The following is a 27,488-nucleotide window of genomic DNA, read 5'->3' as shown; positions in this document are numbered from 1 at the left end:
CGAACAATGTTCTTTTCCTAACACGTCGGAATATTTTCAGTACCGCTTGATATTATTATCATTTTTTGTATCAATAATTATTATTATAATTAATTATAATTCTAAGATTCTGTAATAGTTCATCCCAGTTACTTGCTGATAAGGAACTGCTTCAGTTCTCCTTACGGTCTAAAAATTATCTGGTGAGTTCTATGCAATTGTCCATTTTGACGTTCAATTTAAAGCAATTTAATTACAATTGGATTAAATTGCATTTAAATTGAATTGAATTTAAGCCTCTTGTAAAAGACTTGATAATTATTAAAATTTGTGTATCAAAGTATCGCAAAAAAATTCAACTGAAAAAGTCTTAGAAGTATCGGCATTGAAAAAAGGCCCATGGCTTCTTAGTTCAAAGTTTTTTGCGGTCAACAAAAATCTTTATTCAGGGAATTTAATGTTCACAGGTTATGAGCGTAATATTCCAGTTTATTATCTCTTTTCAAGATAGTGGGTCGATCCTCGCTATCAGTTTTTTCTATACTTTAAAATATTGAGTATTTAGCTTGAACACTGAACGGTGATTGGCTGACAGAGTCATGACGTTGACTAAGTACGTCTGTCTGTTGCGGTGGCCCACATGGCTGTCGTCCGGCCTGTCTTCAACAATTCTGCGGGACCAAAAACAACACTTTCTTTTATATTATTCACATACATTCAAAATTACGCTCTAATTTTTGCATTTTTTATGAATCTTTACCTGAAAGATACTATGAATCTTATCTTTCAACAAAGTTTTCATATAAATTTTTGCGATTAAATGTTTAAAAACTTTTTTACTATTGATAAAATCAGACTATAAATGAACATGCAGTATATAAACCTGGCGAGAGTCATTATTTAAAATCATAAATATATTTGCTCAAAGGCTTTCACGTTAGGCCCAACGGCCACGTGGCTTGAGATTTATCGACATGAATAAATGATTGTTTATTACGTAAAATATTTGGAAAATGTCAAATAATTTGCAAAGAAAACAAAACTTAGAGGTTTTTTGTTAGTAAACTCACCCTGACGTCGAGCTGCTCACCAGACGTCGCCAGACATGCCGGCAATAAAATGCGTTAGCGTCTAAATTGTGCATTATTATTATTTTAGATAATAATCAATAATAATGCAAAATTTATTATTTATGCATTATTAATCATTATCAGCGTCTAAATTAAATTATTTAGGTAGGAACGAGGTATGATCATAAATAAAGCAATTTGCAACTTTATCTGATCCGAATATATACGTATTAACGAGATATACTGTACACTGAGCAAAACACAGTTATTGGCCTTTGAAGCAATTGCTTGCGAATTATTTTTATATTGTATCCTTATATAAAGTACAGTGAACTAGGGCTTGTTCAATATTAATATCATTTCATAGACAAAAAGTCTCTTCTGAGTTACTGGTTCTCATGCTAGTAAGTATCGTCGAAGTTGATTATTTTATATGTTCCATCGAATAACAAAATTTTCATTCATATATACTTCATAATCTTGACCGTGACCAGCGCCGCTAATCCGTTATTTACTCTCAAAGAAATAAGGTGACTTTCTCCAAACAGAGATGCCTTTTTAGCGCATTTTCTCATTTATGGAAAAAATGCACTATTGTGCTCGCCATGTCCGTCCGTCCGTCCGTCCGTCTGTCCGTGACCTCAAGTTTTCGTCGACGAGAAAATGCGCTCTCTGTCACTCACTGCAGTGAGTACTGAGTTACCTTTTTTGCTCTAGTGTTGGTCATCCTTGCCTAGTTGATAAGGGCGGACTTGCAGATAGTGTGTCACTATTTGTACAACACGACCCATACATTGTATCGAGTGCATCAATGATCTTTGAATGGTATTTTCGCCATGCAGCTTATTCTTTATTACTGACACAATTTCTTTTGGAGCTACAAAAAAAAATATTTACCGTATCATAAACCACAAATACGATTATTTATTTTACTACGAACTAAAATGATGGTCTTTTCCCACGAAAATTATGGTATTTCCATTTTTTATACGCGCCAAACGCACAGGATCTTTTCAATTAATTAATACTTTTCTTAATTAATTTTTTCAGAAATGAGGCTTGTTTAGAATAAAATTTAAGCTTCTTCCATACGATTTTGGATAATTTTAGCGAAATAATATACTGTATATTACTTGTCTTGCTTCCTGCGCGTATAAGTATCCGGTAGTATACATAAATTTGAAGCAATATTTAAAATATTGCTATTAATATATATATTTGAAACAATACATTAAATGCAATAATATCCTAAGGCTTCATGCATCGATGGACTCACCTGGCACATCTGATCAGCAGTGGCAGGCGTCAACAGAAGAGAAAGTGTGAGTTACATTTAATTATGAAATATAACTACCATCTAATTATAATCACTATACTCACTGTTACTATACTAGTATATAAAATATATTAATTATTAAATATAACTACCATCTAACTATAATCACTATACTCACTATTACTATATTAGTATATAAAAGAAATTAATTATGAAATATAACTACCATCTAACTATAATCACTTTACTCACTGTTACTCTACTAGTATACAAAAGATATTACTTATGAAATATAAATGCCATCTAACTATAATCACTATACTCACTGTTACTATACTAGTATATAAAAACATTTTTGTCACTTGCAGTGACTAAGCCTTCCATGAAAACTAGATTATCAGTAATGAAATTAATATTTTATTTTATGATTTCGTTGACATTGTTTGCAGCGTCATTATAACCTTATGTTCGGCTGGACAATTTGGTACAGCGGAGGATTCATAATTTAGACTATTTTTCCGTTCTCATTAAAACCATCCGTGCACCTAAAAAAATTCCACCCTAAGTTGGGAACGAACTTGCGATTGCAATGAAAAATAAAAATAAAAGCTTATGAGAAGATTAAGACATGTTAATTTTTGTTTCTGTTATTGAAGTCGACTTTTCGATAACCAAAGGCTATGTTTGAGTTTAACACTGGTAAAAAGTGGGAAATCAAATATTCGAAAGCTTATTCCCAATTGCAATATTCGGTATGACATTTTCATTTATGGTTTCGTCTTCTCATTCCAGATTTCCAGAGAAGCCATATAACAGTTCTTAATGATAATGTATAATTTTTCCAGAATATATCATATATTAGTAAGATTTCAGTCATTAAATGTATTTTTAAAATTGAAAAATAACATTTGACTCACCAACTATCAGTCGAGCGGCATGAGGGATATTAGAAATATTATTAATTACTTTCAACGCGTTCTTCATATATTTAGGACCGATCAGTCACACCAAAATACTTATCATGAGTGGGATATCTTGAAATACTTGAGAACTTTGGGATACACCGGATAATTATGAATAATTATACACCGGATACACCGGAATTATATTATAATAATTATAACATAATATAAAAAATTATTTACACCAGAATACTAATGAAGGAAGGGATACATCGACTCATTTATAAATTATCACATGCAAATAATCACAGAAATTGTGGTATAAGACTAACACTTTCGTGTGAATCTAGAACTTGTTGAAAAGCAGTGCCCTCAATTCCGTTGCATTTCCCCCTTATTTTCACTCCTCTAATCATACCCTAAGTATGTCAAATATGACACAATATAAGTTTCAAGAGACTAAAGTATGTACGAAATTCTTGCTTAATTGCCCTATTTTCTGTATATTTGTTCTTCCCGTCTAAATAATTCTTCCTGACATACAAATTTCCGGGTTTTCTAGTTTAGCATTTTTACTCCATTTTAGTGTAAATTTCTCTTAATATTTTAATTTTTTCTTTTCAAGATTTTTACGAACTTGTTCAGTGAAACTTCAAAGTGTTTTCACTATCATCTGAAAGTGTTTTCACTGACACTTTCACCTGAAAGTGTTTTCACTAACACTTTCACATGAAAGTGTTTTCACTTACAGTTTCGCCTAAAAGTGTGAGCAACAAAGTAAGTAACTTTTTGACCAAGCCTATCGCCCAGTATGAAATATTTTTATGTACGTCATCACTAATGAAGAACAAGGCATTAAAGTCTGCCACGGAAGTACATGCCCCGAAACGTCATAAATTTTATGATTTCTAGAGAACTATTATATTGAACTTATTTTCATGGTGTAGTGGATAACGACATTTTTAAAATAAGCTTAACGAAGAATGATGTGACAAAAACATAATCAATTGTAGGCGTGTAACTATGGAGAAAGCTATTTCACACACAACTCGTTTCTGCAATATTTGAAATAGTTTTAGCCATCAGTATATATATCAAATTCTATGTTGTTGCAAAATTTTATAATTTCCATCAAGGCAACTTTTTAACTGTACCCAGGGATGAGCGAAAATTTTTCGATCTCAACTGCCTCATTATTTATTCAACAATAAAATCAGCCATTACCTTTCGTCGATTCCGAAAAAATGGTTATTTTCTGTTGAAAAATAAAGAACCATGTCTACAAGAACGTTTCTTGTAACGGATCATCTCTGTAATGTCAGATGTGTTCTGATCCAGCGTTTCAATTCGTAAATCTCTTTGAAATTACCGTAGTTTGCTTGCGTCGCTGTGATTTTGGGTCTCCTAATTGGAAATTTTTGCAAGTTTATCTGCGGCCACTAAACCGCCTCTTAACAGCACCAACTCATAGATTTTATTGTGAAATGTCATTACTATAAAAGAGTTGACTGCGCTATACAAATAACGTTTAGGTATAGGTCAGTATAGCTCAATTCTACCGGCAACGATGGCCTTCGTATTGTCATTGATACGAGTAGTTCAATTGTGTTCATGAACTTATGTGCATAATGTGAATTCTCATATACATTTATTGTGAGACGTAAATTTTTTCAAGTACTTTTTTATTTCTTCATTCTACAATCAGAAAAATGAGTGAAACTGTGTCCAAATAGCAATGCACTTTTTGCCACATGTGTGGGTCATCTTGACTCAGTTTGACCTGATATATATATATATATGCACAGTGTAACACATCATGTTTCTAATGGTATGCATGGCTCCGATATTTGCTTCAGTGCATCAAGATTACGCGACGGTCAATACAAGTCACATCAGACTTAAATAAACAAGATATTATTAAGGGGACCGACCTAGCTAAAATTTGAAAATTTTGAGTTTTTCTGTTTCTTATCTCATCTTAAAGGTTGTTTTCTTGCGCATCGAACGATATAATGAAAACCTCATACTGCTCTCACGGCAAATCTATCTCCTCCTACAGTTTTCAAGCTACAGCAATGAGACATATACCGTTCGATTCGTAAAGACCAGGCCTATCGACTCTAAGTGTCACTTTTTGGAATTTTCGTCTGGTTCGTTTTTTATATGGGGAAGAAAGGGGGGAAGGGGTGAAAAATTTAAAAATGGGAAAACACGTCATAAAAAAAACTAGGTGGAAAATGAAAAAAGTGACACTTAGAGTCGATAGATATGGTCTTTACGAATCGAATGATACGTGTCTCGATGTTGTAGGATGATATTTGTGGGAGGAGATAGATTTTCTGAAGTACCCCTTTTTAGCCGTTTTCTATGAATTTCACGTTTTCTATCAATTTTTTCGAAAAATTCATAGGAGCAAAATGTTCATATTTTTACATTTTACGTATGTATGTGAAGTTTCATGATGATCGGATAATAACTGTAGAAGTTTCTCCGGAGCTAGGTCGGTCCCCTTAATTGACGGAAAGTATCGGTCTCACGTGTACATCGAATTGGATAACTCTTAATTTTATAGAGATTGATATGTATCGCTGACAATCCCATCCAAACCCATCCAAACACACCGATTACATTTTTTAATGACGGTGCAATTTCAACGGAAAAACTTGAATTCAATGTCCTAAAAATAGTGCATCTGGGAATCAGAATTATTTTAGTAGACTGAATATTTGTCAACTAAAACTGATCGAGGTTTAGTGGAAAAAATTCATGCCCTCTGACGTCAGATACTCACGCGATTTCCAAGGTTGAGCTGAGAAGAAAGACCAAAATATTAAAACGAAAGGAAATGTTACAAGGAAATAACTTTGAATTGGTCGATATCAACTCATACGCCATAGTGAAAATGTCGACAATGTTCGAGAACTCTACGCAGAAACTGCGCTCTCAGTCGACTAGTATTGAGTATTTTATTAATTCACTTATGCTTTGAGTCAACCAAAAACATCTGGCGAATCTCGTTCTAATTTGGCGATTTCTGGCTAGGAAGAAAGATGGTTTGTTGCTTGAAGAGTTTGTCTTTGATTTACTGACACACAATTGAGCAGTGGACTTCGAAATAAAAATTTATCAAATGTCATCGGATGTCTTCCAGCGGAGAATTGTTTAGGTTAGGATGCGCGTCATAGATTAGTTTTCCATTCTCAATGAGAGTGTTAGACCTGGAAGAAAATAGCGTCATTTCGATTGCGTAAAAACACCGAATTAAAGAACTACAAAAAAATAAAAAATAAACGCTAAGTGGAGTAAAATCACACTGAGCCCACTGAGCCCACTGCAGAGCAAACTTAGGCCAAAACATCAACTATTATTTAAGTAGTATTCTTCTAAGAGGGGTTTCCAGTTCCTTTTTATATTTAACGCAGTTAGACTTTCATAATAACATATGACAATGTTAGACTGCTAGAATAACATATGACAATCTATGATAAATATAATGCTGATAGGATAATAAATTAGAATCAAAATGAGTACGCGGATAGATAAATTGAACATATCGCGCAGCTCTGAGAAACGCTACATAGATGTGACAGCACAGCAAGTGCTAGCAAGTCACAGCACTAGCATGTAACTCATTGTGATAGATGATGTTAGTTCAGCACTAGCATGTAACTCATTGTGATAGATGATATTAGTTCAGCACTAGCATGTAACTCATTGTGATAGATGATATTAGCTCGGCACTAGCACTGTCTCTTATACACATCTAGATGTGTATAAGAGACAGATATTAGCTCGGCACTAGCATGTGGCTCATTGTGATAGATGATATTAGTTCAGCACTAGCATGTAACTCATTGTGATAGATGATATTAGCTCGGCACTAGCATGTGGCTCATTGTGATGGATGATATTAGTTCATGGCAACTGATGACTCTAGTACAGCACTAATTTGGTAATATATGACGCTAGTGAAGCACTAATTTAGAGATAGATTACTCTAGTACCGCTCTATTCTAGTGATAAATGACGCTAGTACAACACTATTTTCGAAGACCCTGCATGCATGCTAGCAACAGTCACCGCTCCTTTCCCCGGCATTACTTACACAACGTCTATTGCAACAAGTTCAAACATTTTTTCGTGTTTTGAATGGCTCAGCTAAACATTTGATTCGTTCAACAAAGTTGTTTAGTTAAACCTTCTGTTTCATGTATAGGTTAATTTTAGGTATTTAAAAGCATGTTCTCTAAATCGATGACTTATATCCATCTCTTCATTTCATGGAATGTGCGAGTTTATTGAGTTCTTGTATTTTTCCTAAATATTACATTAATGATTACATACGTTTCTTGTTACCTTATTACATTCTCATAGTTACTCTTTTTCTGTCAGCACAGCTTAAATTTATTATTACATATTTAAATTTAATTTTGTATTTTACTATAATCAAATTCGAAAACATCAATACGATATAGGAGATCACAAAAAAAGTAAAAAAGCGTGTAAGCGGATATGCATTGTAGCGTTAATTGCCTTCGTATCCAAGACGAATATTCGATTTCATGATTTCCTTTTCTGCGATTTTGCGAAAAATTACTCATTGCAAGCAAACTCTGAGAATTCGGAAACTACTCACGTTTCTTCCGATGCCCTGCTTCACGTTTGCGTAGGATGAATATAGTGAAGTTAGTCACTCATTATTCATGAGTCACATTCTATGAGTCATGTTCTTCTCGTATATTATCGTCGTCGATGATTTGAATAATTATTCTACACTAGTGTAAAAATGATATTTTAGGTTGAAGTTACCTGGAATTTACTAGTGAAGATTTTTAAAATATCTATTGATCCTTCATCGTGTTACAGAAATAGCTGTATTGTTGGGTTCTAAAAACTGTCAATTAAAAGTTTATGAAAAAATTCATGCAGTGTCCTAAGAGATATTTATCCGGTATTTAAAGAGTCATTAAAACCGAATCTAATATGTCAACTGTCAAGCTTCAAAAAAGTCATTTTTCGGGCTCCAAAAAAGTCATTTAGCCATAGCAAAAAGTCGTTTTCGTGAATCAAAGAAGTCATTTTGCTCACCATTTTATTCAAACCCGTCTTTCTCCAATATAGGTCACGAGAGTACTTTAATTTATACTGTTACATTTTTGGGAACAGTTTTATCCTTCACAATTTAGACTTCAGATTAATTTGAAACTAAATAGCTGATATACATTATACACATGTTCTAGAATTCTGCAGACTCATTTAATTATACGCAATAATAAGGAACGTTTTTTGTTGGACTTAATCTGATCATTACAAAAATTACGAAAATTTAGAATTTACTTGAAGTTAATTTTGCCACTTATGTAACGAAGTATGGGAAGTTGACATGTGTCGTAAATTCTAGCTGAAATTTAAAACTTTTTGTGACTGGTAGAAAAATCATGTTGTGCACACATTTAGTCATACCAACAATTACTATAATAATAGATTGACATATATGTATACTATAACTATTATTTATGTGTTCTTACCTGGCGTTTGAGGAAACTTCGCAGGTCGCTATTGGTCGCAGTCCTCTTGAAGTCATTACGGAGACCTTGGCTTCTCTTAGCACCGGCCCACCACGGACGAAGCTGCCTCTTTGCATTGACAGCGTAGGGAGTTTCCTCGTCTTGAATACCAGGATATATTTCCTCATAAGTTGTACCGTCATGATAACGTTCTGTTTCTTCTTGGATGGGGCCTGTTCCATCAGATCTACTCTGCGTCTTGTCTGTCACATTAAGGGGTGACAAAAAGGTGTCTTCTGCACCGGTTGGTGGCTGTCCGGTTTTAGTACCATGCAAGGTTTCCATTCCAGCATCAACCTCGGAAGACGTAGTTAGATCATTCGCCGTCAGGTCTAAAGTAGGCAGCCCTGCAGTGTTCATGAAATTAGTTGACCACCTGGAGTTTTGTCGTGCTTTGAAACGGTCGTCCAACCCACGTGCTAAGTTGCCAAAATCAGTTGCATGCGGTAAGAAGTTCATGAAGAAATTGCGACCACGTTGATTGTTTCGTGCACCCACGGCAGATAGTGTGTCATGTAACTTGCTCTTCAAAAGATCATTGAGATATTTTATTACTCCAACAGTTTCTGGGTGAAACTTGTGCAATTCGTCGTAATTTCTAAGTGCCTGGACGTTGTTCTGTAAGATGGCATCAGCCATGAGAAGTGGCAGGAGAGGTGGCTGGTTTGGCCCGTTTGCAGACATCGATCCCGACTTAACGTAAGGAAGTATATTTTTTCCTGCTGGGAAAAGAGAATTATTGCTTTCCAAGATTACTCCTGAATTGAGACTCCATAATCGTCCAAATACAGTAAATCCGTGATAATCATTGTAAAGAATGTCGATGATAAACATAATGATCCGCCTTATCATAGGTACAGAATACATTCGAACGACAATTTAAAATATGATAAAGAGGCAAAATATCGTCGTGATGAGCGAAATTGACAGATGCGGGATGAAAAAAAAAATGTAAAGGTGCAGTTGTTATTTTGAGCGATTCATTCAGAAGGCCGAAAATATAAGGCCTTAAAAGTTATTCTGGGGAAAGTAGAAAACTGGCCGCGTTCATCATGTTGGACTTGGTGTCTGCACCGCTGTGTGTGTTTAACGCCCGCAAAACTGGAGTCCCATATTCGATTTGCTTCAGCGATGGCCGCATCATCTCGAGATGTTTGAGTTGTAGTCCAAGTGTGGCTTTTAGCTTCCATTGAATGTAAACAGTGGCACCCACGCCTTAGTCTTCAGGCGCAGTCAACAGCTTCTCGAAGACTGGTCTTACCGCCGTTGAAGGCAAAATTTGTTCACTTGAATCTTCTTTGGTTTCTTCAAGGCTGGTGCAATTTCAACATATGAAAGTTGATTTTACAGGCTGGGTTTGAAACCATTGGGGCTGATCGTGTACTGGGCTACATGTGGGGTTACTGGGTTACACTACGCGTTATCCAGAGGGTTTGTATTATCGTTTGCAAACAACATGATCAAAAATTTTGCGATATGCAAGCAAATGCATTACAATTTGAATGAGATACAAGAATAGAATCACTGAACAAGCGATGATAAAATATTAATATCAGCTGATTGACGAATCCATCACTTAATCGTACGGCCTAGCGAAATGACACACCTATGCAAGAAATCAGCTATGTACATGGCTGTACTAGAATTTAAACCCTAGAATTTAATAATTTTTTATAATGAATAAATGTGCGCCTTGAATCGGATCTGGCGCTTTTGAAAAAGGAGCAAAATGAAAATTGGGCATGGCTCGTATAATAAAAATTTGTTACAAATACACGATATTCTAATGAGTTTATCGATGACTTGACTAAACATTTCCAACGAAGGCATTTTTTTTACTTCTAATTGTGCTATATAGGTGATTACTATATAGGTGTGCTATATAGGTGATTAGGCGGGGTGGCCCAGTGGTTAAAGTTCAGAGTGCCAAGATTGGAGCAGAGAGGCGCGGGTTCGATCCCAGCTCTGTGCGCCAGTTTCTGGTCAGAATCGGCAGGGAGGCCGGGCGGTTAAGCACAGCAGAATTGTAGCAGTGAGTTGCGAGTTCGAGACTCGCAAAATGCTGTGAATGTTCTGCGATGTTAAGAATCGGCGACAGGCCTACGGCCTACTAAACGCTGAAACCGCTATTATTATTATATTATTATTACTTTCTTACTCTGATTAAAAATGCAAAAGTAAAAACAATCCATTACTTAAAATTAAACAATATTTGTAATGTTTTTCAATATTTTATTATTCCAAGGCGCTAGAAATCATACAGGAGCAATTTGGTTTCCAGCGATTCTAGCGTCGTAGTATCGATGACAAATTATATTCGAAGAAAAATTCCTGCAATAATTGATACTAAAATCATGACATTTTTATATTTTCAAGGAATAATTATAGTTTTTCCAGTGTCGTGTGGCTCACGCTATTAACAGGTTTCTAGTCTAACACAAACAAAAGAAGCAAGCGAAATTTTTAATAAAATTTACTGACAAGATTTTTGATTGAGCTGCTCTGAATTGAAGACATATATTCATCAACTCAATAAATAGTGTCAAAATAAAAAAAAACACTTCGGTCTTAAACTTATTATACATGGTAGTTTCCGAAGTTCTATTATAATATTTTTGTAATAAATATCGTCCCATAATCGTCGCTAAATTTCATTAGACAATATTATCAAAAATTTTTTGATCAACATAGTTTGAACTTCAAATATCCCTCCGAGACCTGTATGGACGGACAATCAAACGAACGAACAAACGAAAACGACAAATTTTAGTCAAAAACGCTATATAGGAGTCATAATGTATATTAAATCAGGGGATTGAGAAGGGATCGATGTAACTTTCTGAAGTCAATATTAAGCCACTCGAGGGTCAAAAAAGTCTATTGAAACAACGAATATGTAGGAATTATATCAGTAAGCTATTTTGTTCATTTATGACACAAATGGTTTTCTCGCATAGTCAGTGTAGTATGCAATAATGTAATAATATTTGTAATAATGTAATAATTATAATGTAATAATATTTGTTGCAGTCGAATCAGGAAAATATTTCGATGCTTTATATTTTGAGAAATGTTCAGATCCTTACCGAAGTCCACAGCGTGTTAGAGCATTTGATACGTTAAAGCGTGATTGTTAGGTAAGTCTAAATATTAGACAAGTAGGGTAACATGGGGCAGCGTCCGTGTTCTCTACCGCCGTGTATTTTGTATTGGTCCGTGTTCTCTACCGCCGGTCGACAGTTTCACTGGGATGAAGTGTGCGGATTTACGTTTTGCTAAGTTTTTGCGTTATTAAGTTATTTGTGAATAACTGTTTTAGNTAAAATGAAACAAGTTCTATATAACTGATATTTTGATACTTTTAGTACAGATAATCGCATTGAATAAAGATAATTAATTAAGATGGCTTCTCTCCGCTGTCTGTTGCTGCTCCTGGTCGTCTGCTCGCCTTGGCAAGACGTGCTCGCAGGTCTGGGATCACAAAATTGTAATAAGATTATTTATTAAGTATGTCAATGTCGAATTTAATTGTCACTCACGTAATGTGCATGCATACTCTCAGTATGACGGTATTAAGTGTTTTATGAAATTTCAAATGAATCCCTCATCTTAAAATATAAATAAGCTAGTTGGTACGTATAAAATTTGATAATGAAGTAGGGACACTTTTTCGTAGCAGTGTTTTTGTACCATTGAGCCAAACTACGCATTTTAAAATCAACAAAATAGTTTCATGCATATACGTAAACCTATTTAAAATTAGATTGTTTAACTTCGCTCTTGTTTGCTTTGCTTTGATAGGCTCTAAATATTATATATATTTTGAAGATTGAGTATCAAAGTTAAATTAGTTAGCCAATTGAATTATTAAACATAAGGGATAAATCTGCTTAAAAGCATGAGAACTTCAAGGTACTTAAAATCTCCCTGTGTTTTTTTTTAGGTGTTAAAGTCCTAGAAAAAAATCTGTGCAGCCGTGAATTGTGTTGAAAAAATAAAACAACAATTAAGCACGCACAATCCGCGCTGGTAGTGCAAGTTATCGAGAATTTAATAACTTTTACCAAGTCATTAACTCAACTTTTACTACTTTGTCTTTTTCAGTAAATGTCACGGAAGCAACGCCAACTTGCCCGGAAGAGCCAAAAGGTTGGAATTAAGTTACATGAAAATATATTTTTTTTTGCGATCTGTTCAGCCCGTACTTAAAATTATAATTATACATTTTATGATATGTTTTATTTTTGGTTTATTCTATTTCGATTTGCATCCAATTCAACGCACACAGCTTGAACATATGAATGCCTAGACCTGCAAATTTTTCAACGTGGCTAATGGTAAAATATTATTTTCATAATTGAATGATACCACCATTCAATGGTACAACCTTATATAGTTTCTATAGTTTTTACAGCCTACTTTATGGAAGAAATTACGGATGTGGACCTGAATGTTACATGCATTAACATCATAAAAAATTCCATAAAATATTTGAAGCGAGAATGCTTTGTACTTTTAGTCGAAAATTGGATAATGCGTAGTCGAAAAATGGATAATGCCAGCAGTAGGGTTTCGGTTGCCTGCTTCCTCTTCCTAAATGACCTGGCGCATTGCACATACAATAATCGTGTATGATTAACTAAAAATGGATGTATTGGTCAAACACAGGCATAGAAGCAGAGGCGCTGCTGCCCGGCATTGACAACAAGAGTCTGGTGGTGGTGGACGTGCGGCCTGCCGAGGACCTCGCGAACGACGGCCGCATCCCTGGGTCTTTCAACGTGCCGCGTGAGTGGCGCTCGGGGTTGTGGTCTATAACTTGAATCCGTCTTGGACCGATTTGGGGGCAGTTAATTTTTATATTTATTCAAAGTATTTTAATATTAAAATCTCAAGTTTTTAATTAGACTTGAACCCACATCAGTGCCGGAATTGGTCGCTGCGTTTAAGCTGGAGTCCGCAGCCTTCAATGCCCAGTACGGCTTCGAGAAGCCAGCAGCTGATAAGCTGGTTCTTTCCTGTCGATCTGGCGGACCGGCGCTGGAAGCTTGGCGGAGTCTGTCCCCACTGGGCTACTGTCATGCCAGGTGGGTGGTTATGGTGGTACCTATCGCTTTATGGTTTTGTGGTTATGGTGGTCATGGTAGTGGTGGTAATTGTAAGCTATCGCTTGATAGTATTGTGGTTATGGTGGTTCATGGTGGTGGTAGTAATGGAACCTATCGCTTCATGGAGTTGTTATTGATCGCAAAAGTGGCAGAAGTAATGAAGTCTTGAGTAGAAATTGGTGCAGCATTTGTTGAACAACTTCAAATTATTCAGTTGTTAGTTCACATAACAAGAAAAAAACTTTTGATCGAAAATTCCAAAAATGAAAATCAGACTAATTCTATTGCCTGTGCTTCATTACAATTTTCTTTCTTGAGTGTGTATTTATTACAGTGCCCACTTATCATCTTTGCGCAGGGTTTACTTTGGTTCGTTCTTAGACTGGCAAGCCAAGGGACTGCCCATCGAACGCGGGCTTGAAGGCACCACCCGAAATAATTCGTCTGGCTGATCGTGACCGTGCGACCAACAAACCATTTAATTCTAGACAAACAGTAACCGCAAGATTCCCTTAAGGAAAATTCGTCGTTTATAATAAAAAGCGACCCTAAGCTCTCTTATGTTTGTATTGCAACTTTTGATAGTAAAAAAGACGCAAGTAATTGATGTCTTTATTTTATATGGTGTTCACGTTTTGTACTATACAACGCTTACTTGAGTCGCCATCTGAACGTCAAAGACAACACCAACATCTAGAGTTCAGTGAAGAGGCAAAAACTTCCATTACGACTTATATCCACGTATGGTTACCCAGGCACTAAAGACTTCGATAGAATTTTTTTTAGTGTTTGGAGAAAAGGCCACATTTTAGATAGATGGCGCTGAAGTGAAGGTTCTTCGCAATTCATCATTTCATTCAAATAAGCTGGCAGCAATGAATATTTCATCCCATTTATGAACAATATTAATTGTAAATCTATCAGTGCAACTACATCAGAGTTTAAAACTAATAAACTAGTGTCAGTCTGAGACTAATGATAGTAGATTGATTCCCTACTATCGTAATGTGGTTAGTAATTTTAAATCTAATTACGGAGAATCTAATTTCTAAATTTTATTCAACAGTAAGCCGCAGTTGATGAGCGTTTGTGTGCTTTCGTTTTTGTGCACCTCGCAAATTTTCAGTTAATTTATCCTCTAATCTGGCTCAGCAGCTGTTGCAGAGATTTCTGCTGTTGATTGTGCAATGTCAATAGCTGCTGCATTTGTTGATGAATCTGATCTACTTGCCTCTGCAGGCCTAAAAAATTCCTGCGACTGATACCGAGTCCTATTTAGTGTTCCTCACTCCTGTAGCTTGCGGTGACCGGTACAGTAACTATTAGAGCCGCCCTGTTGTTTCTCTGATCACGATAGATTCGTCCTTCATAGAGCTGATTTTTTAACCATGTTTTTTTTTCTAAAGTTTTGAGTTTGGGAGTAGAATCTATCCAGTGTTCCGGGAAGGAAGTATCAGAGTCCCGTTTCCCTTCGGCTCCTCTCGCCTGCAGGCTGAGTCTAAGGTGATGAAACCGATAGCTATCTCGTTAGCAAGCTACATTTTTTAATGGTATTCCAGCTTAGGAACGGATGATAGTATTGACAGTCTCTCCCAATTTTGCATCCGCGTTGGTTTTTGCTTCCAAATGTGGAAAATTTGTGACGGATCTTAGGGCGAGAATAATTACAATTCATTCCATTCTTCTCCCAACCGCACTTGCCGTGAAGGTTTCCAGCAAACACGTTTCTTACCCGTCAAATGCCTGTTGCTCGAGGCATTTAAATGGGAGAGGGGAAGAGCAAAGTTGTGGTCAAGGGTTTGGGTGGGCGGGGTACTATGTCGGGCAGAAGTGAGGGAGGCAAGGGTAGAGGGAGTATAGGTACATAGTAGAGGGTAACAAAGCGTGAGTAGAGCTGAGGGACGCACTCATGTAAGGCCGAATTTTATTTTCCCACGCAAGAACAACGTGCACCTTCTCCGTGCTTTCTTTGAACCACCACTTGTTCATCACGAATTTTCTGCATTATGAATGGATTCTCTAGTCTTTAAATATCTTACACGTTGGTATTCTTTAAGTAGTGAACATTCGAAGTGACAAAAATGGGTGCATGCGTTACATCTTAGTGCCAATTGTCCAAAATATGGTTCGTTGCATTCAATACATTCCCCGGTAGGTTTACTAACAACAAACTTTGGCCGCCATGTTTACTGAATCAATGTACTTTTCTTCGGTATCTTTTTATTCTCTCTAACTTACTGATTTCACTGAACAATTTTTTTCTGGCCGAACTTCATGGCAATTTACTGCAAATTCAATAGATTAGGTGAAATTTAAACACTTGAAACTCATAACAGGGAAACACTTTTGCTATCTGGTTGCACTCTCTAGTCGCACTCATTTTTTACTGACACTGCTTAATTCCAGACTTAAAAAATATTTTATTTTTCACTGGAAAACTTCAGGAAAGGGTGTGTTAACAGGGTTAAACCGGCAAATGTAATATCAAGACAGGACAGCACACGACACCGCATGTCCATATTGTTTCACGGCCACAAGCACACACTCATGCCGCACTTCCAGTCACAGCAAATACGCACATATATGTATAGGACATGTTTAATTTTCTACTTCTCCCAGATGGCAAGGGTAGGGTAGTATCCCATTATTTAACTGCATAGTATTGCGCACAATATTTTTAACAATAGGACATGTCTGCTTTCGCAATATTCTTGTGCTTCCAAGCGGGGAAAATAGAAAAAATTACAGTGAGAAAAATAATGTAACATTTGTGAACAATATGGATCCTGTTTACGTTGATTGGATGGAAAAAGTAAAACTTTTAGGACGTTTTGGTAACCAACTTTAAGGAAGTTTTGGGATACAAATTTGGAGATTGCATGACGAGGCTCAGAGAAATAGGGTAATCAGGAGGTCGACGCAGGATAGATTACAAATTTTATTCCAGTAGTTATAGAATAAGAGTGCCCAGAAATACAGACTGGCCGGCCTGAATATGACGTCGAGTCAAGACAAGCGCGACACGAGTAAAATGCAGGAAGGTAATATGTTAGATGTTTTTCATGTATGGACGAGACCTGTAAAACATTCTACATTAGTTGAATGCAATGCTTATTTACTCGTAGGATATACCTATATTGGTAATTGCTGGTAACTGAATAAATTGTTCAAATGGTCCGAAGAATCAGGAAACATATTCAATAAAATCTATGGTACAATATGACTAAGAAAATCCTAAGCGGAATTTAGCACATGGATTGCATACCATACAAGAATCGCTCTCTTAATTTGATTTCCATTAGTTACGCTAATAAAATTATTATTATCCGGCAATTTACCATTTGGAAATTTACTATTTAGATTCTAATAGATTCATGAAGCAACAAAGCTCATTCTGAAGGATTTGAGATTTAAACCATTAACATTTAAGCTACCGACAATTTCTCTTCTAAAACCATACAATTGTTTCACTGATAACTTCGCTCTAGCCAGAAAATATCATATGATTTACTGACTGAATATTTTATGATTATTTAATAGTGAAGCTGATGAAATCCGAAATAAGTGGGCGAATTCAAGCTAATTAAGTTACATAAAGTTACAGAGATTTATGATAAACGAGTTTGATGGTTTAATGAAATTAATTACGACAGTCACATGTAAATAAAGTGCAACATATAATTTCGAGACACTTCGATTACTCTTCAACTTCATTTGCATGGTATCACTAAACTGGGTCAGCATAACGAAGATCTCGGTACATAACTAGCCCATAAGGCTAAGGTTGGTCGGCAAACATTTTCTAATCAGGATCTAATAATTATTATGGACAAACCATCGCTTGCTTTTTAAGTACAAAAAATGAATATACTACTGAAATACATGCATACAAATTTAGTAAATTAACACTCACCCAGTGGTTATGTTAGTTCACCAAAACACGAAAGAAGCACCCGACAACCGTTTAGAAACACGTCTACATTCAAATAGAATAAATAACTTCTACTTCTCGCTTCCAGGCTCTGGCGATGTTGCCAGACAGTTACGAGTGAAAATTTGAATTACGAATTATGTGAATTACAAAATAATAATATATTGTTATTACTAAAGCTTAAAACTATTTCAAAATTATCAGACATTATAGATGTTAAGACTGGCCATGATTAACTGGCTTACAAAGCTGATTGCATTTACTTTTATTATAGTCCAATTGGCGTAGGCCATCAGCCAGGGTTAACAAGTGACGTACATAATTAGAGCTTTAAAATATATGGAAATACTGTATCCTTCCAATAATACTCTTGAATCACTACAGATTAATGACTGGGAACAATTGTAAGCAACCTATATATCAGGGAGGGCATTTAAATAAAGCATACAGAATTTTGAGAATTAGGTTTATTCATAATTTTTTTCGAATATATTTTTGAATATATATTTTGAACCTGTTGAAATATTGTTTAAAAAAATTGTGTCATCGAAAAAGATCATCGACAAGAAAAATATAACAATGAAATAATCAATATATTTTTAAACTAGAAACGAATTAAAATGCTGAACAGGTAACACAATACCTGAAAAATAATAAAAGCCGAGGCTGCATCTCGAACATGACCTTGGAGAAAATCTGGCTCAGACCGGACCCATGTATAGGGTTAATTCAGAGAGGGGAGGGGGAGTATCCTCGAAGGGTATATAAATAAGATGCGGGCGGCCGGTGCTGCATTGTAACATAAGTCATTGTGTGGGGCTGTTGCTTGACGGTCCTGAGAACTGCGATTCAGCGCTTGCGGGTATCTACATTGTTGTGTCCATGGCATGTGATGACTTAGTAGGTATAAGACTCACTATGGTTGAATAAGAAATATGTCTGACACAAATTTCAAATAATATTACCGAGTGTTTGAGCATTGATTGATTTATTATTCAGAAATCATTTTTATCAGATCTAAAAATTTTGAAACAGTTTTAAGATGGCTTATAAAGCTTATTACAATTTCTATAAATTCGTGATGAAGGTCGCACAGGAAACACATTCAGTTCGCGTTTTGTTCTAACGCTTTGTGCATACTTAGCTGTGAACTTTAGAACATTCAACCTTGAGAGTTGAAAAGTTTAATGTCAACATGCCATAGATACCAGTACAATTGAATAACTATAGTTGAGCATATAATCATCAGTAAAGAAATTCGTGGCTTCAAATGACGACCCTGGAATTTCAATAGGAAAGAAGAGTTGCAAATTTCTGCCATATTACTGCGTTATAACATAGCTTATTTGATCAATTGATCTTTCCCTTTATTTATATTTGCATACTTGTGGTCGCTGCAGGGAAAACTAGGACCAATACACAAAATTTGTTTCATGAAAAAGTATTTGAACTGATTTTTAGCGCATTTTCTCATTTATGAAAAAAATGCACTATTGTGCTCGCCATGTCCGTCTGTCTGTCTGTCTGTCTGTCTGACTGTCCGTCCGTCTGTCCGTCCGTCCGTGACCTCAAGTTTTCGTCGACGAGAAAATGCGCTCTCTGTCACTCACTGCAGTGAGTACTGAGTTATGTTTTTTGCTCCTTTAGGCTCAATGCTGTGGCTGAACACGTTTTTTTCATATAAATGGTTCATTGTTGAAAAATCTTCGAAAAAACCGGCTTGAATGCGATTTCGTGTAGGTAATTATCGAAGTCTTGTTAGTGCGATACCATTATTTATTCAGTGCTCGCATACTATGCCAGCTACTCGATGAGCTTCAAGAAGGAGTCGCAGCGCATTAATAATTCCGTACAGCATCCCCAAAACACCGCCTTTTTTGCTTAGTTGATGACTGACATCACTGAAATCACAACTGCCAATGACACGTTAGTCGCCACATGGCAGGTACTGCACTTACTCGTCCGCTCGTCAGAAAAATTATTTTGATCAGAACTGGGATTTATGTTTCGATTACTAGAGAATAACTGCGAAGCTGCTTCGACCTCGATTGATAGTTCAGACTTGGCGGCGTCTCTTAGCAAAAAATAAATCTGGTCAACCTTCTTCGTCGGATTGGCATGCCACGCCAGGTTAAAAAATTGTTGATTCTCTCGCATAACCTGTCAAGCTACAAAGATTCAACGTGAAAAAAATATATATATATATAGTTTTCAATATTTTATATACATACGTTGTCATTTCTTGCTGATTTATACGTATATTTTTTACTCAGTTGATTTCAAAGGTTAAGCCTATAAGAAAACAAACGGTTTGTATGTAGCACGATGTGAATTTTCTCAATTTTACTTCAATTTTGGAGAAGGTAAAACTTTTAGAAAAATTCTAGAAACTAGGAGCTAAAACAGACGCAATACCTATACTGTCTTTAGTTACTATGCCCTAAGATACTGTATTAGTCGACGACAGGTTAATATAATAATAGGGCAGGGTGGCCCAGTGGTTAAAGTTCAGAGTACCAGGACTGGAGCAGAGAGGCGCGGGTTCGATCCCAGCTCTGTGCGCCAGTTTCTGGTCAGAATCGGCAAGGAGGCCGGGCGGTTAAGCACAGCAGAATTGTATTAGAAAATAAAATACTTAAAAAAACTTTTTAAAAAAACCACGTTTTTCTTGTGGACTAAAAAGTAGAAAATAAATTATGGTTCGCCCCAAAAAAAACGTGGGTCGGGCTGTACGTTCACCATAAAATTTCCAAAATTTAAGTGTTGTGTGCTTTTCGCTTTAATCATAAATCTGTCCGACACACGTTTTTTGGGGCGAACCATAATTTATTTTTTACTTTTTAGTCCACAAGAAAAACGTGGTTTTTTTAAAAAGTTTTTTTAAGTATTTTATTTAAATTATGTCTTTGTTATTAAAGTGCAAATGGCGGATGTGTTTTATATCTAATAACATTCGTGTATGATGATAAGGAAAAAATTAAACTGAAATATATACAAATAGTATTTAGATAGTGCATGCAAGGTTAAACTAGGTCCTTATTAGTTATAAGTTAATGTTGTGTTCGCTTCTCGGCGGCCGGCGAGTGCAAGGTCATGCCCGGTGAAAGGGCTATGGCCTATGTTCCAGGTCACATATTTTACCATGAAGTCTATACTATTTTTCACCCCACGTGGATGAGAAGTCTAACGTATTTTCAAAGAAGTTTAACGTCATTTGACTAGGCGCGGGTTCGATCCCAGCTCTGTGCGCCAGTTTCTGGTCAGAATCGGCAGGGAGGCCGGGCGGTTAAGCACAGCAGAATTGTAGCAGTGAGTTGCGAGTTCGAGACTCGCAAAATGCTGTGAATGTTCTGCGATGTTAAGAATCGGCGACAGGCCTACGGCCTACTAAACGCTGAAACCGCTATTATTATTATATTATTATTACTTTCTTACTCTGATTAAAAATGCAAAAGTAAAAACAATCCATTACTTAAAATTAAACAATATTTGTAATGTTTTTCAATATTTTATTATTCCAAGGCGCTAGAAATCATACAGGAGCAATTTGGTTTCCAGCGATTCTAGCGTCGTAGTATCGATGACAAATTATATTCGAAGAAAAATTCCTGCAATAATTGATACTAAAATCATGACATTTTTATATTTTCAAGGAATAATTATAGTTTTTCCAGTGTCGTGTGGCTCACGCTATTAACAGGTTTCTAGTCTAACACAAACAAAAGAAGCAAGCGAAATTTTTAATAAAATTTACTGACAAGATTTTTGATTGAGCTGCTCTGAATTGAAGACATATATTCATCAACTCAATAAATAGTGTCAAAATAAAAAAAACACTTCGGTCTTAAACTTATTATACATGGTAGTTTCCGAAGTTCTATTATAATATTTTTGTAATAAATATCGTCCCATAATCGTCGCTAAATTTCATTAGACAATATTATCAAAAATTTTTTGATCAACATAGTTTGAACTTCAAATATCCCTCCGAGACCTGTATGGACGGACAATCAAACGAACGAACAAACGAAAACGACAAATTTTAGTCAAAAACGCTATATAGGAGTCATAATGTATATTAAATCAGGGGATTGAGAAGGGATCGATGTAACTTTCTGAAGTCAATATTAAGCCACTCGAGGGTCAAAAAAGTCTATTGAAACAACGAATATGTAGGAATTATATCAGTAAGCTATTTTGTTCATTTATGACACAAATGGTTTTCTCGCATAGTCAGTGTAGTATGCAATAATGTAATAATATTTGTAATAATGTAATAATTATAATGTAATAATATTTGTTGCAGTCGAATCAGGAAAATATTTCGATGCTTTATATTTTGAGAAATGTTCAGATCCTTACCGAAGTCCACAGCGTGTTAGAGCATTTGATACGTTAAAGCGTGATTGTTAGGTAAGTCTAAATATTAGACAAGTAGGGTAACATGGGGCAGCGTCCGTGTTCTCTACCGCCGTGTATTTTGTATTGGTCCGTGTTCTCTACCGCCGGTCGACAGTTTCACTGGGATGAAGTGTGCGGATTTACGTTTTGCTAAGTTTTTGCGTTATTAAGTTATTTGTGAATAACTGTTTTAGTCCAGATAAAAAATTTTTTGTTTCTAAATAAAGTTTTTTCGATTACTGTAGATGAAGCTTTTGAAATTACTGTGATTTATATTTTCAAAGTAATAATTATAGGGATAATTTTGAGATCAAGTTTAGACTACTAGCTTTTAAATTAAAATGTTGACACGATATAAATTGAAATGATACCTAGTGAGGCAACGGGCCCATGCGTGTCACGGGGCAAAGCGCCCATGGTGAAGTCTTGTGTTATACATCATTAGATTTGTCTCAATGACCTTTTCAAACTATGACTAGCTTTTTGAATTACAAATTACACTTCATATTGCATGATTTTTTGATTTGCCGCCTCAATGCAGCAGGTTTAGTTTCTAGTTATGCGTATTTATGACCCCTTATCGAGTTATTGACTCTTGCCTTGCCAAAAGTTTATTTCAGTCAACACCAATGAGCCAAAAGTTGCTGAGATTTTATGGTGTTGGCTGAAATCACGATTAGGTAAGAATTCTCTGCACATAATATCTGGATTATGGACGAAACTGGAACGAAGTTTTTTTCTGATCAACTAAATATATTTTTTCTATTCAAGGATACATTTTTTCATGTCAAGGACGAATTTTTTATCGCAAGGATATATTTTCCAAGTCAAGGATATATATTTTTATGTCAATGAAATATTTTTCTTCACGTCAGTGATAGATTTTTTAAGCCAAGAGTATATTTTTTCAAGTTAAGTATATGATTTTTTCAGTTGTTACTAAATGAGTGAATGTCATATTTTTTATTACATTTTCTTATTTTTAACGGTAAAGTGTTTTTTTTTTCATTTTTAAACGAAAAATATGCATTTACTGTAAAGGGACCAAGGGTGGGTGCCTTGCTTCAAGCCAATGGGCCCATTGCCCCAGGGGTGGGGCAATGGGACCATTTTGACACTTTTTACAAAATAGTGTTTCATTAAAAATTGAATAAACCTATAGGCGTCTAATTCACATCATACATTCCTCATTAGTTGTACTTTTAAATAAAACAAAGAACCACCTCGTATCAATTAAAACTTCATCAAAAATTTGGTTTAAAAAAAAAGGGGGGGGGGCGCGCTGCCCCATGTTGCCCTACTATGTAAGATAATCTATTGGACGAAAATTAGGAAAATTAAAACATCAGATAAGTATTAGATACGTCAAAGCATTATATAATTTAAATCACTATTTAAGTTTATACACTATATAAGTACTCTATGCATTAAAGCATAAGATGAATGTGTTTTACTCACCATCGTCGTACGGCACGCGATAAGGGCTGTCATACAGGGCCGCGGTAGCGACAATGAGCAGCGGCAGCAGACCACAGGACGCGAGGCGGCGTGAGGTCATGCTTGGTCCGCGGCAGCTCGTGTGCTACTGTGGCATGCTCTTCGTGGCAGCTCCTTATATACGCCTCAGGTCAGTGCCTTATATACGCCTCAGGTCAGCGCCTTATACACGTCTCAGGTCAGTGCCTAATGAACACCTACGAAAGCTCTTGATAAAGGCTTCAGGTCAGCACACGTAAATGCCTACGTCAGCATCTGATAAACACCTGCGTCAGCTCCTTATATACGCCTCAAGTCAGCACTAAATGAACACCTACGTCAGCTCCTCGTAAACAGCAGCGTCACCTACTTATAGTAAAATTTTTCTTGTCATCTCCTGATAAAGACGTCGTCAGCTCCTGATAAACACATCGTCAGCTCCTGATAAACACGTCGTCAGCTCCTGATAAACACGTCGTGAGCTCTTGGTAAACACGTCGTCAGCTCCTTATGAACGCTCACGTCAGCTTTTATCGACGTCAACGTCAGTTAATTATAAACGCTTCATTCAGCTCTCCATGAACGTCTACCTCAGCTTCTCAAAAATGCAAACGTCTTCTCTCTGTTACCGTTTATGTCGATGATTTTAAATCGCAAACGTCCCGTCCTTATGGTCGCTGGCGTCAGCTTCTTGCCGTCCAAGATTATTTATTTCTCAATACAGCATGAGGTGCAGATTTTACTGGTTATTGAATTTTTTCCAGCATTAAGGTGCAGGTTTTAATTGTTTTAATACAGGAAATTGGGACGTTTACACTTTGAAGTTTGAAACAAGAATTGTCCGCCTTTGATTTTTGAATTTATAATTATTTTTCTGCGATATGCAAGTAGTTCGATTTGCCTAGAATTAAATTACAGGTAATTTACTTTTTGTCACAAGTTTCCGCTTAATTAAAGAACAATTATAGAGACAAATCTTTTGAAATTTTCAGTGCATTTTTGGAGCTGGACTATTTTCACACATTCGCTTGATATATTTTTCTTCCAATTCGATTTTTTTCAGTTGTGTACTACCCATTTCTTCTAATTTCTATTTTATAAAATCCGTTTTTGTATCCATTTGGCGCCTTTTTGAAATACAGATCGATCGTTAATGATCTTTTATAGGACTGGTGAATGATTAAAATGGGAAAATTTATTTGAATTGCTGTGTTATTTTATTGCTAGAAGGCGAAGCATTACAACGAATCAGTGCAACTTGCTAACAACCTAATTATTTCTGTTCCGTTCTTAGCTAAGTTGGGAAAAGTCGGATAATTCTGGCAAAATACGTAACGCTCGATTAGTGTCGCTCCCATAACTAAATCGATTATTAATAGTTAACACACGTACTGTTCATGAAGTGCACTAGAAAATAAAATAAACACGATTAAATTGAAAGTCCAATGTATCTCTGTTTTGGGCCGTAGATATGTGTAAAATTTAAATTAATGTCAGGCAATGCTTGGTAACGACCGATGTCGTATGAAGATACAGAAATCCTGGTATTTGAATCCGTAGAGTTTAAAAAAATTTCACGTTCTCTAAAAGCAGGTTGGTTGTTCGCATCCTATTATCTTTATCCTTTCTAGCATCTACTATGACCGTAGAGGTCATACGAGGACAGATAAAACGTATTCATATTCTTGGGCTTATAATGAGGTAATTAGTGGAAGTTTTGCATTGCCAAGAGTCACCCACTGTATTAATAATATAAAGCGATATATGCTGTAGTAGGCGCTGGTGAATAAGAGATCGTCTCAGACACGTGCAAATCTAACTAACTATTAACTTTGCATTTCTATAGGCTTTAGTATAATATTTAGATCCTTGTTTGATGATTTTAGGATTGTTCGGTGGTCTGCAAAAGTTTTATACATTTTTTTGTATATTTGCATTTTCAACGAACATTGTTTTAAGTAATTCTACGTACAAATACAATACGCCAAGAATTTGAATCGCAACACAAAAATTTGTGCGTCAAATAGCTTATGTTTTCACAACAGCTAATTGGACAATCCTTAAAGTGTGAAAGTCTGAAACTTTCTTCGAACGCTTGAAAGTCGGAATGATTAAGAAAAAATTTCTATGAATGCGTGGGACGAATTAGGGACCCAGGATTTTGCGGCTATTGTCGCGTTTGCAGTGAAGAGCCCCGCGTAAATGACAGACGGTTATTTTTTGCCACAATTAAAAGCAAGCTTGACAAGCGTCTTCTGAGGCGCTAGGCCATCATTGCAGCCATCACCGTCTTTGTCACGAGAGCTTGTCTTTTGTCAAGATATTTAAGCGATAATTTTCGCCACCTATCTGTTCTCTCGTTGTCTGACACCACCTATCTCTTCTCTCGTTGTCTGACACCACCTATCTGTTCTCTCGTTGTCTGACACCACCTATCTCTTCTCTCGTTGTCTGACACCACCTATCTCTTCTCTCGTTGGCTGGCACCACCTATCTGTTCTCTCGTTGTCTGGCGCCATACAGAAACTTTTTTGTTGTCTGACGTATTTATCACCACCTACGACCATCATTGTTTGTCAACACCTTTTCGCTCTCGCTTTGATCGGCCCCATGGGTACCCTGCCCTCGGGCAAAGCTGATAATATATGATATTATTCTACGTCATTCAATTGTGCCTTTGGGTTGTTACGTAGCGATATTTGACACGTCGTAAAATCTACCGTACAATTTTTTAGTTCCATTGTTTGATTTCTACCTTATCACATCCAATTCATCATGATCAGCAATTAATGGCTCTCTGGTTTTATTCGTGATTTAACAAGTGACACATAAATTGATAGTGCATACTATCGGATACATCGATTTTCTATGAAAACGGTGCTAGGTTTAATCTGGCATGACGTATTTTATTGGTACTGCGGTATATTATATTATCTCCACATTTATTATGGCAAAAACGGCGCTAACAGTTTATTAACCTCGTCCCAGTACGGCGACTGTGCTGACTTTGGGCTAACCTCGACCAAACCTGTTCTACTAGACCGCTCTTCCAGGCACAGCAAATGCGCACTAGGACATGTTTAATTTTCTAATTTTCCTATAATGCAAGAGTTGGAGAGTTTCTCTTATTTAACTGCATAGTTTTGTGGACAGTATTTTATGTCTACTAACAATGAGACATGAATGCTTTCGCAACATTCTGGTGGTTCCAAGTGAGGAAAAGACAGTACAGTGGTACATCTGAGAAAAATAATGTAACATTTGTGAACAATATGGATCCTGTTTACGTTGATTGGATGGAAGAAGTAAGATTGATGACTGGGAACAATTGTAAGCAACCAATAAATTAAGGAGGGCATTTAAATGAGGTATAAAGAATTTTAAGAAATAAGGTCTAATCTTATTTTTTCAAATATTTTTTGAATGCTCTCCGTTGATATATTGCTATAAAAAATTTAGTCATAGCAAGTGTCCTACCAGAAGAAAATAATCGACAAGAAAATAATAAAAGATAAAGCAATCAAGGTATTTTATAGCTATGAATCAAATTTAAATGTTGAATGATTTGAATTACTTACAATCTATTTGAATTACCTAAAAAAGAATGAAAGCCGAGGCTGCATCTCGAACAGGACGTGGGAGAAAATCTGGCTCAGACCGGACCCATGTATAGGGTTAATTCAGAGAGGGGAGGGGGAGTATCCTCGAAGGGTATATAAATAAGATGCAGGCGGCCGGTGCTGCATTGTAACATAAGTCATTGTGTGGGGCTGTTGCT

The 27,488-nt window shown here is 36.0% G+C and overlaps 2 protein-coding genes across 2 annotated transcripts; one reads left to right on the top strand and one right to left on the bottom strand.

Annotated features, from left to right (window-relative positions):
• Positions 1-304: 304 nt before the first annotated feature.
• LOC108682851 lies at positions 305-23,787 on the bottom strand. Its single transcript, XM_047879530.1, has 7 exons — positions 23,693-23,787; positions 8,756-9,513; positions 6,019-6,036; positions 4,689-4,691; positions 2,326-2,334; positions 1,050-1,061; positions 305-650 (listed from the first exon to the last, which is right to left on the bottom strand). The coding sequence occupies exons 2-7, from the start codon at positions 9,476-9,478 to the stop codon at positions 642-644; spliced, it is 774 nt and encodes a 257-aa protein (XP_047735486.1). The 5' UTR covers positions 9,479-9,513; positions 23,693-23,787; the 3' UTR covers positions 305-641.
• Positions 12,121-14,505, top strand: LOC108682869 (rhodanese domain-containing protein CG4456). The gene is made up of 5 exons (XM_018172119.2): positions 12,121-12,263; positions 12,899-12,943; positions 13,463-13,582; positions 13,719-13,881; positions 14,261-14,505. Exons 1-5 carry the CDS (start codon positions 12,197-12,199, stop codon positions 14,352-14,354), a joined length of 489 nt encoding a protein of 162 aa, XP_018027608.1. The 5' UTR covers positions 12,121-12,196; the 3' UTR covers positions 14,355-14,505.
• Positions 23,788-27,488: the final 3,701 nt, after the last annotated feature.

The sequence above is a fragment of the Hyalella azteca genome, unplaced genomic scaffold (genome assembly GCF_000764305.2).
Source record: "Hyalella azteca isolate HAZT.00-mixed unplaced genomic scaffold, Hazt_2.0.2 contig3307, whole genome shotgun sequence".
NCBI lineage: Eukaryota > Metazoa > Arthropoda > Malacostraca > Amphipoda > Hyalellidae > Hyalella > Hyalella azteca.
Note: the sequence above shows the minus strand (reverse complement) of the source record. Positions and strands in the feature narration are given on the sequence as shown.

Bases quoted from the DNA above. Each gene is read 5' to 3' on its own strand.
- LOC108682851 (XM_047879530.1), bottom strand. From the start codon at position 9,478: ATGTCTGCAAACGGGCCAAACCAGCCACCTCTCCTGCCACTTCTCATG.
- LOC108682869 (XM_018172119.2), top strand. From the start codon at position 12,197: ATGGCTTCTCTCCGCTGTCTGTTGCTGCTCCTGGTCGTCTGCTCGCCT. The intron at 13,583-13,718 runs GTGAGTGGCGCT...AACCCACATCAG, and splicing joins TGGGTCTTTCAACGTGCCGC to TGCCGGAATTGGTCGCTGCG. The intron at 13,882-14,260 runs GTGGGTGGTTAT...ATCTTTGCGCAG, and splicing joins CTGGGCTACTGTCATGCCAG to GGTTTACTTTGGTTCGTTCT.